General features: G+C 39.4%; 1 protein-coding gene across 1 annotated transcript; it reads left to right on the plus strand.

The window, feature by feature from the left end:
* The first annotated feature begins 781 nt into the window (after positions 1-781).
* LOC115624898 (sodium channel protein Nach) lies at positions 782-11253 on the plus strand. Its single transcript, XM_030519745.1, has 9 exons — positions 782-1482; positions 6562-6759; positions 7154-7438; positions 7500-7736; positions 8896-9050; positions 9330-9395; positions 10162-10253; positions 10968-11073; positions 11144-11253. Exons 1-9 carry the CDS (start codon positions 782-784, stop codon positions 11251-11253), a joined length of 1950 nt encoding a protein of 649 aa, XP_030375605.1.
* Positions 11254-11555: the final 302 nt, after the last annotated feature.

The following is an 11555-nucleotide window of genomic DNA, read 5'->3' on the forward strand; positions in this document are numbered from 1 at the left end:
CCTATTAAATATTTACCCACTACGTCAATTTAGTCACTTTTTAATAAATATACTTGTACATACATATGTAAAGTCTGAAACATTTATCTTCGCCACGTACCTTCTTTGCTTTAAATCTCTTCAAAAAACGACGCACCGCCTTAATTTGAGGTAGGCTTTTTATCCAAAGTAATGGGGAGAGGCTAGAGTTGTCTCTGTTGCCCTATATAAATATGTATGTGTTCAAGGTACTACAAGTATTTTCTGTGTGCAATAACACGCCACGGCGCCAAGCACTCTAAAAATTTGACTATCCAATTAGGAATTTTACATCTACCAGCCATTGGCGCGAGTCCTTGCACATGTGGTGCCCTCTGAATGCTTGTTAGCGTAACATTAACCAAAATCCGTACTTTTGAGTTAAGCAACTGATAAGTATACTTATACACGTATGTATGTAGACCTGACAGTTCATTGAATGGGATATACTATACTCATACATGTAGACTCATTACTACCGATGCACACACACAAATGCCGATACTTATGCATATATAGTATACAATACAAGTATATGATATATTACGCATTGAAAAAGCAATAATAATTTATGACATAAAAGCATATTAAACATGTTGAATGCGACGCGGATTTCAGTGCTTAATGAAGCGCAAATTGATACGAAATCAGCAGTGCACAGCTTAATATTTTAATATGAGTTCTACTTTTAATGATCCTGACTAGCGCTGCAGTGACTTTGTTTTTCCATTTACAGTTTCAAGCCATTACGGTTCTCACAAAAATGCAGAACCAGGAAACTGAGGAAGGCGGAGACAACCAGTGGATGCTGATGGACAGCACCAATGGCGATGGAAGTGGCACGAGTGGTGTGAGCTACCAGAGTGACTCTTTAACAGCCTCAACGGCATCGCTGCTCGAACAGCACAGACACGAACGAGGCAAGGATATGCATTACCCAACAATATCAACAACAACAACAACGAGCCGACTGAGGCAACAACCAGGACAGGGATTGCTACTTTTTCCAGGCATAGCACAAAGGCATCAACTAGAGCATAGACGCCGGCATAATCATAATCCTATTGCGCCGACGTCTGCCTCTAAACAGGCTATGTCGACGGTTTCGATGTCCCGCCTAGATGCCACTGTCGGCACCAGTTGCAATAACAGTAACAGCAGCAGTAACGTTGCCATTAATCAGCGCAGTGTGCGATGCATACGCCGGCCGCCACTGTGGCAAGCAGAGTCAGTGGCAACACCAAAGCCCAACTCAAAATTGGAACAGGAACAGGAAGAGGGAAAGGGGATAGAGGACTCGACAGTGGAAGAGTGTGAGGAGCTGTCGCTAGAGCCAATGGCATTGAACAGTGAAGAGTCCGCCTGCTTAACAAAGGTCCGTGCGTTCATAATCGAGTTTCTGCAGGGCTCCTCCATACATGGCTTCATCTATTTGGCTAAAATCGGTTTGAATTTTGTCGAGCGGTGAGTTTTTCAATACCATTGAGTTAGTTTGTAATGGCAACACTTGATACGGACATTGTTGTTGTTGCTGCTGCTGGCATTGTTGGCTTGTTTGTCAAAGAGTTTTGGAAAGCTGCAAGCCCAGACTGAGATTAAGGCCAAACACAAAGGCATTTTGTTTTTCGACGCAATGCGTGACAATTCATTTGGGAGAGATGTCGGTGAATGTCATCGATCTCCTTTTATCTTCCTTTTATGTTGTAGTGTGTATGCTAGTTGCCTGTAATGCATTTACGAGAAGGCATGGCGTCCTTGTTGCTAATGGGTTTGATGCAGCGGCAAAGTCAAAATCACAAACACAATTGCATTTACATATGAACACTTGCATCAGCTTTTGACAATTACATACAGTCTGCATCTGAGGCAGCTTTTTAAAAGACATACCAACTTGATTTATTCACACAGAACAAGAAAAGGCTGCTTTAAAATTAATTATTGAGGAGTTGCCTACGTCCTATTCAATTAAATGTTATAATATTATAACATAATATAATTTAAATCAAAATAAATCTGAGCGAGAATTCTTTTTTCATTTAAATAAAATTGATAGTGCATCGCAATTCAGGGAAAATTTAAAGTTGTTAAAAAATTTCTTCAAAAATAAGGTACTAACAATATAAAATGTTCGAAGTGAAAAATAATACATTAAATTAAACTCTAAATTGTATATAATGGGATAAGTGGGTTAATCAAATCGTCCTAAAATGTTTTCAATGAAAGTTGTATGTTTTTGTGAGTAGTGCAGGAATTTATAAGAATTTTTCTTGTCGCACTAGGAAGTAACAATAGTAAATAAATAAACAAATATATCAAATAATAGTAATAAATTCATAAGTAAATTTAACTAAACACATACGCGACTCGTCTATTAGGGTATAATAGTTTTGTGCGAATGTTCGAAATTATACCTAAGTAATTATTAATCAGTCTCGGAAGATAAACTATTGTGTATGAATTGAAACATATGTGCATACAAGTACGTTTACATTTAAGTAAGTCATTATACATTTCTCAGTTGGAACCGATTTCTAATAAGTTTAAAATCTTTGACAGTAACTCATGATGTTGATATATGAAGTAGTGTAGTCGCATGAACAGAACAGAACCGAACCTCTACGCTTGATTAATTTACAATCAACATTAAACTTAAGCCTCATTAGAGCCTAGTCCGAACTTAACCTTAAGCTAAAATTGGTCGTGGTTGTACCCTACCCATAGAACTAAATCGCAGCCAAAAACTATAAGTCGGCTGCTTAAAATTGTTTCAAGACACGTGCACGTGCAGCCAAAATACCTCATCGTGTTACACTATATTCAGACAGGACCAAAGGGGTTACCTCCCTCAAAGCCTAAGCCCACTCGCCTTGCCTGGCTGTGTTCGCCATTTTCATGCATAAAATTACATACGAGAAATAAATTTTTCTACATCTTCGGGTTGGGCGGTGGCGAGTAATATTTTGTTGCTGGAATCTGCGGCAATAAATCCTTAAAACTGACATGACATGACAAACAGGATTACATACGGGCAGCCTGTAAGTTCTGCCACCATCAGCAGCAGCAGCAGCAAGGATTAAATTGGTAACACACTCCAAATGCAAACAACGAAAAGCTGCCTCCCCCACTCCGCCCCACTTCTCCCCACTCCGACTGACTGTGCGTGTCTGCATCTAAGAGTATACATATGCGTGCACAAGGATATGTGCCTGTCAGCACAATAAAAATGGGCCAGCTGAGGGTTAATTAGTGGATAACATTTTTTGGGTGCACACACTCTCCAATACCCCACTGCCAGACAGCGCCAGTCAGACAAACTTCACGCTGGACACGCTCAATTACAATTGTTGTTACTTTTTGGGGCATTGTGCGCCAAATAAGCTCAAGTGACAGCTATATATATATATATTTATATATATGTGTGTTTGTGTGCGTATACACGCAACATTCATCCTGCTCTTTTAATTAATAGAGAGCAAATGGTTCGTGTGTGCTTAGCATTTTATTCATTTTCACTTTGATTTATTTATTGATTATACGTGGACCTATATACTATGTATATACACATGTACATATATACATTTGCTGGATCTGATACCGGTAGTTATGCATTCGAGTATTACTTGTAGACTCCAACTCTTGTTTCACTGCCTTGCGCCAAATTGTGTGCATTGTCATGACAAAAAATCCGCTTGGGACGCTTTAATTTCTGGATTATGCAGCAGTAACAGAAGCTCCACGTTTAACCTCAACTTCACAAAAAATCCCGTATTGTGGGAAAAATAGCATGCTTCCATGTTCTGGGGGCTCTGCCGCGGCTTGTGTCGCTGACATGTGATAACCTCAATTTAAAAGTGTTGATATGGCAACTACTACCTATGAGTAGCTGGGTATGTCGGCGTCCTGCGTGGTCGCGGGGGTGACGCATTTGACTGCATAATCCTTAGCTCGAAATGCAGACGTGTTAGTATTTGTGTGAATGCGTGCCTCAGTGAGCTGCGCTAAGCACCCATATACGCCATATGCCAGCCTAGTGAGCTCAGCTTATCAGTTTCACTTTAATGCAAAACAAGAAAGGAATGCTAGAATCTTGCGGGCTCAACTCTCAAATACCCTGTACCCACTCTCACAAAGAGGAACGTACTCTAAAAAAAGAGCTATTTTTAAAATTAAACAAATATTTATTAAATAGTGGAGACATGAGTTCATGTACAGTTTCAATAGGCAAACATATCCATCAGGATCGTGTCTCTGCTTGTCACAGAATACCCTGTACCCGAAGGTTAAAAAGTAAGTATATTTACTAATTCTTAATCCATCTGTCTGGATGAACGCCTGGATTCAGACTCTGGACTTAGGCACTCTCTATGTAGAATTTCCATATCCTCAGGCAAAACGGGATTGTTTTATTTTCCTCACTCGACTGCACTTAGAATTCTATTTTATTATTTAAAACAATAGAGAACGCTACGAGCAAGCCCGGCAGTGAAATATCCAGTACCCTGATAATCTTCGGGCTAGTTATTTGCGCCCGTAGCAGAAGAAAAAAGACAATTGGGATGAATTTTGAAACAAGTATAGTAGATATTTGTATATAAATTACATGTGCAATGTTTGGTTTACGAAGCTTTTGAAATGTGGACAGTATTGACGAAATTCTATATCTGGATCAAAACAATAAAATAAATTCGTATAGACTACGGACTATGACTCTCTACATACAAAGTTTGGTTAATGTGCGCTCAGCCGTTTCCGAAATGCAGGCGTTCATCCAGACGGATGTCATTCTGATTAAGAATATGCATATATACTTTATGGGATCGGAGAGTCTTCCCTCTGCCTGTCACATACTTTTCCCAAACCCGGTAGGGGCACAGGGTATAAAAAATAATTGAGCGCGATTAAAGCAAACTTATTGAGAGTTACGAAACATTAGTTGCTTTTTGCTTTGCAGAGTAATGTACAATTTATGTGTACAAGTATGTAATTATGTGACCTCTGCTCTGCCGGCATCTGATGACCAAACAGGAGACAAAATGCATGTTACATGCACACATTGAAAAGGGTGGGACATACCGCTAGTGTATAGTACTTGTATAACATAAAGTCAGCATTAATTGCCTAGAAAAAAGAACACTGTTTTATATCGGTATAGTAAATACGGACAAAGCTTTCGAAATTAATTAAATAAACAATCATATAAAATATAATAATATCAATAAATATGAATATTACTTATACTTATACTTATATAGTACATATGTATGCAAATATGTGCTCGAGTATTCTGTATCTGTACATACTTTGTGTACGCGAAACAGTCGATTAAATAAAACATTTTATTTAGCATTGCAAACTACAAATACTTGTATGATGAATTCTGGTTTTAAGAGCGTGGTCAGCGGTCTCTGACAACAATTATTTTACTTACTAAGAACAAAGGCAAGTGATTGACTACATTTGTAGCTTGTTTCAATTTGTACTCTGGAAAATAGTCAGAAATCATAGAAGCGTTGGGTCTTAAATATTTTATCGCCCAACTGCCAATCTCTTTTTCCTAACCCATCCAAACATTTCCCTTATTACAACATACGCATGCATCAGTGAACTTCAGTCACGCATAAACTTTGCAAATAGACAGACATACGAGTATAGGCAGCCATCCAGTTTGTCTGGCTGTCAGTCCCTCGTATAAAGTATGAGTACTAAGGAATTCGGTGGATTTTTTCATGCAAACAGAATATTTCCAAAACATTTCATTCCCAAAAAGTTGACGAAATGCCGGCGCTGCGGGACTGACGCGACGATTGGCGGCTCCCATGAAAATTCCAGGCGAGTTCTTGAAATAGAAAACAACACGCCAAGGAGACAATATGAAATCATTTTAGGATGCAATGCAGAGGAAGTTTCAAAGGATATGTTTGAAAATTAAAAGCCAAGTAGCGAACCCATATGACTGTGTGTGTGTGTGTGTGTGTGTGTATGGAAGTGTGTGTGTGGTACGATTGTATCAAAATCATGTGTTTGTGTGTCTCTACATGTGTCGACATAGCTGAAAGCTTTATGAGCCATTGCTGTGGCGTCAAAATGTCATTGTCGTCGCCATGTTTCCACAAAATACCAAACTGACTTTCGACTGCTGCTGCCGCTGCCCGAATCTGCCGACTTTTACGCTTTGTGTGTGCGTGTGTGTGTGTGTGTGTGTGTGTGTGTGTGTGTGTGTGTGTGTGTGTGTGTGTGTGTGTGCTTCTTTTCGAGTGGAGTCTGTATCTATATGCGTAGATTGAACGTCTTTTTATATTTGGCGTCGCACATGCAGTCCCCTTTGTTGCTGGGAGAGCAAGGGTTGGCGACATGGCCGCGTTCATTGACTTCATCCAACTTGCCCATAATTCTCCTTCCGGCATATTTCGCATAATGCTTTAAAAATTTACACGCAATAGATTTTTATGTGCCTTGGCAGCGTACAACAAAAAAAACCCGAACATTGTCGTATATCATTTTTGACTCGCGCAACTTTTTTATACGCATCCTCTTCCTTTTCAGCATGCTCTGGTTCGCTTTCATATGCATTGCACTCTTCAGCATTATGTCGCTGAGCAAACGCACTTGGCACCGGTTCCAGACCTCTCCCATGGTCATTTCCATGGATCGAAACAAGCTGGTGTGGAACACGAGCTTCCCATCGTTGACTGTCTGTCCCCATAAACGGATCGATGATCTAAAAGTAGATGAATATATTCTGTAAGTTGGTGAGCCCTTGTATTAATACATATACAGAATCTTTTTAGAAATAAGTAAGTTTTGTTCTATTTTGTAAACACAGATCGTAGAAGAACTAAATTCTTTAAAGTTTTTTGGACCATTTTTTGATCAAATATCTTGTGAACAAGATTTTGCAGTTTCTTTATTTTTGCACATTTTTAAATTTCTCCATTTGCCATTTGAGTTTTTTGAGAATTCGGGTTTCGTCTTCAGGATTAGCTCTTGGGGCCTGGCACAGCTAAAAGAGCTAACCCCACAATAAAACATGATTTAAAAAATTACTTACAGACTTAGAATTCTGTACGAGTGGACCCATATGTACGCGGAATCATTTTTAAAAGACCCTCCGTTTATAACTATGTATACCTTTCAGCGCACATGAGGATCAATTCGAAGATGAGAACGATCAGGATAACTTTCGCGATTTTATTGTTAAGCTTGCCAGCCTCACGTACGACAACCTCGAAACTCTGCCATTAAACAAGTCATATGGCATACCAAGCAACAAGTACCTGGACCTACTCTATGACTTGAAATGGCCCTTCGAGCCGGAAATCAGCAGCGGAGCCGCCGTCAAAATGTTTATATACGAGACCCAAACGGAATTCGGAATTTGTCATTCGGTGAACTCAATGGTCGCCCGTTACAATTCCTTCGAGTGAGTAAACAATAGCGAAACAACCCCCTGAAATTGTAAAATCACACTCTGACCTGAGCAGTTACTGGCGTGCGGGGGACTGGAGCATAATGGAGCATGGCGACCGAGTGACGGTGCACCCGTTGGATGGCGAGATCTATGCACAAATCATAAATCTGTCCACCGCCTACGATGTGTATTTCCACGGCGCGGGCGATGTGCCAAGCATATCCAAGCAGCGTTACACTTTTCCGGAGAGCGACTACACCACTGTGGAGCTGATTGCCCTGGAGATCTATACAAATGAGGAGGCCAGAGCGTGAGTTGCTACAAACGCAGCACATATAAGTACATTTATTACTGTTCAAGTGGATGGGAATACTAATGGTGCTACATTTATTTAAATACGAACAATTCATTAGAAAGTTCGCTAGGGAAACCTCTTCAGTATGTCAACATACTTGTATGTACCTGCGATTGCCCGTCAATCATTCGGCTTCGTTCTCAGTATGTCAACATACTTGTATGTACCTGCGATTGCCCGTCAATCATTCGGCTTCGTTCTTAGAGTAATACATGATGAAGAAAACTAGGGTTAAGGTTCTAAAAGCGATAGAAGTCACAATCTAATATTCATAGATGTATTTCACACTGACTGTAACGGCATCAAGAACAGTTTAAGTAATAATTTTTAGATCAAACGAGAACTATCAAGGACAATGAGAACAAGTTCCAAAGTCTAAAAGCATTTTGCAATCTCGAAATACTTTTGTAATCGATCCTTGAAATATAATTATAAAGAACGTTTATAATTTTTTGGTCAATCTCGAACTTTATAGTATATTTTACTATATATTCTCAACACCTTTTGTTTTCATAATCGAATTGAGTGTGCAATCACGAATATAATCGTTGAATTGTTGCGGTTCAAGAACTTACTTTAATTATGCACTTAACCCGTTTTAAGCAAAAAAAAAAAAAAAAAAAAAAAAAAAAAAAAAAAAAAACAACTAATTAATCAGTGTATTTTGTAATTCTCCTTGATTTAAGCAGACTCAAATAGGGAACACTATAATGTACAACACAGCTTATACAGAAGTCCAAGCGGTCTAAATATATTTGAAATATATTTTTCTTGTGTATAGGAATTCAATCCAGCATTAATTAGTGTCACTGTCAAAATCAACAAGTTTTCACTTTAGATTAGAAATATTTTTGTATTTATGAGTATTTGTTGATTATTCAATACTTTAAAAAATATAGTGCACACATGTAGAGATAGACTTTATTGAACTTCATTTCACTATGATTTGCTAGTTAAGTGTTTTCTTGACTTATCTTGAAAATAATGTGTGTTCCTAAATCTATACAATTTTCAACAGGTTTAAAAAATTATGAAATTCTTTTTAGCAATATAAGCTGATAATAGCTTAGATTTCTCTATAGATTTTAAAACTTCTCTTTGTTAATGTCCCTAGCTTCACCACCAAACAACGCCAGTGCCGCTTTCAGTACGAGGCTGAGGATATGCAAACCGCGCCCATTTACAGCTTCGGACTCTGCCTCTCCGAGTGCCGCATGTTCTTTTCCCTCCGCATATGCGGCTGTGTGCCCCACTTCTATCGCAATCGCTGTGAGTGCTGCCCAAATAGATTCTCCTGCTGCTGTTATGTCCCAGGAAATATGAAAAACTTTCCAACTTTAATAACGCATTTTCATTTTTCGCGCTTAATTTTTGGTTGCCGGCTCCACTCGCCACATAGTTGCACTTAATTGGTTTCATTAAACTTAACTTTTATGTGTCGACGTTGACGCGGTCATAAAATGTTTAAATAGTTTACTTTTTATGTTTATCTGCTTGCCACACACAAACACACCCAACCACACCCAACCACATACCATGCACACTCAGTGCGCAACGGGCGGCTGCTGCCGGTCTGTGGTCTGGAGGGAATCGGTTGCTTGGTCAACATTAAACGTGAGTATTTTATGGTCCGCGCATGGAAATATTTTTGAATTGTTCCGCCGAAATTCGATTTGAATTTGTGAAAAATTTCATTAAACTGGAGCAGCAGGACGTGACCATATTTTTTTCCTAAGCTTAGTAAATAACGTCACCTGACATTTTACATGATTATGATGATGATGGCAAGTATTAGTTTGCTTATCGAAGCACCTTTTGGCTTGAGCAAGAAATACCAAAGGACATTTGAGAGTTAAAGACCACTTTAACGGAAAATTTCTCACTGCAAACTTTCATCAATTATGTGTTTCCATTGCATTGAAATAAATATGCTAAACGATTTCTTTATGTGGTATGTGGTTATTATGACGAAATTTCACATGAGTGTAGATGATGGAGTGCAAAATTGTTGAGTAAAAATTCGAGAATCACTGAAGTTGTGAAGAGTCTCTCTCTTATAGCGGGGGAATAGGGGGATGCATCAGAAAAAAACTCAAACATTTATACTTTCTGAGATCATACAAACAGACGGACACCTACATTTCATGTATATTGTATAAATACTATTTAAGCAATATTAAAATATGATTTTTATGGTGTATTTAACACAGACCGGGCTTATAGAACATAATATAAATTAATTCTGAATACAGCACCATTCAGATTCTTAAAATGAAAGCTTTGGTTGAATATTTTGGTTACCAGAATTATTTCCTAATTGCAGATTGAGTTTCGGCTTTATTTCAATGTTGCATTATTCACATATCTATTTTATTTGCAGGCGAAATCATTTCACTGAAATCGGATAGATACAAAATCAATTGCAATTGTTTGGCCAACTGCGATGACTCTAATTTTTTCGTGCAGTCCTATGTGAGTACGAGTGCATAGTTAGTACGTAGTTGCCAAAGGCAAAGTCCCAACAGCAGTAACAATAAACGAACAAACTTTCGAATGTAAAACATGCTTTCAAAATGTTTAAATGTTTACGGCTGTCCGACAGACACAGACACAGATACAGACACAGACACAGACGCATCTAGCGGTCGTTAAAAGTGCTATGCCATTACAGACTGAGGCTGCAGACGCATTTCAAGTGGAAAAAGATGCTTCGTCGACGGAGGCGGTGGTAATGGCACCGGCCCCTGTGCATTTGCTTTAAGCAAACACAAAAAAATATATATTTATAAATATATAAAAATGTGGGCAGGCAGGCAAGGCAGTGAATTTTTAAGCCGGACCATAAAAAATAATAAGCGCCAAAGTTATGTGCGCGCGCGCCCTGAAATATGCAATTATTTCTGCTAAACGGCGGCGCTGCTGCCGCCGCCTGCCTCTGCCACTGCCACTGCCTCTGTAGTTGCTACTGTGGCTGCTACATGATGCTCCTGCTGCTGCTGCTGACGTTGGCAACTGTAAACTCGTCGAGGCAAAGTTTTATTTAACTTTCAGCGCAAAGTTTTTACATTTAATAATAATTTCTACTCACTTGCCTTGTTATGCTGATGTTCTTGTTGCTGCTGCTGTTGCCATTTCACTCTCTGCCCCCCGTTTCTCACTGGTCTCTCACTTCTCTGTTGCATGCAGCGCTCGCGAGTCTGGTTCCTGGGCGCCAATTTACAATGGGGAATTATCGATTATCCCAAAATGCAGCTGCGCCGCGATGTGCTCTTCTCCTTCGCCGATGTCCTGGGCAAGTCTTGTGCGTGTGCCGCATTCCTCGTCCTCACTAATGCTCTGCTCTCCCCTACTTTTCTTTTCAGTCTACATCGGCGGATTGGTTGGCTTCTTTCTGGGCTGCAGCGCCTTGAGCTTTACGGAGATTATTTACTATTTTACAGCGCGATTTGTCCGTCGCATGTTTTTCAATTAGGCACTCGTTCGATTCTATATACGTACGTGTATACTGTTAACCCCAATCCAATAAAAGCTACTTACGACATGTTATGGCGCAGACTGACTTTTATTTGACAAACGTAAACAAACGCCCAATCAATAATAAAATACATTTGTGCCAACTTTGCAAAAATCATTGCAGCCCCCTTAACAACCTTACCCACCACCAAACCCTCCTCCCTCCCTCCCTCCCTCCCTCCCTCCTCCATCCACTTGCCCGCTCACCATTTGCACGCATTGTCTATGAGTCTTTGACGTTGATGTTCGTCGCTGGCATTT

This window comes from Scaptodrosophila lebanonensis, unplaced genomic scaffold, assembly GCF_003285725.1.
Source record: "Scaptodrosophila lebanonensis strain 11010-0011.00,11010-0021.00 unplaced genomic scaffold, SlebRS2 tig00000061-arrow-pilon, whole genome shotgun sequence".
In the NCBI taxonomy this organism is placed as follows: domain Eukaryota; kingdom Metazoa; phylum Arthropoda; class Insecta; order Diptera; family Drosophilidae; genus Scaptodrosophila; species Scaptodrosophila lebanonensis.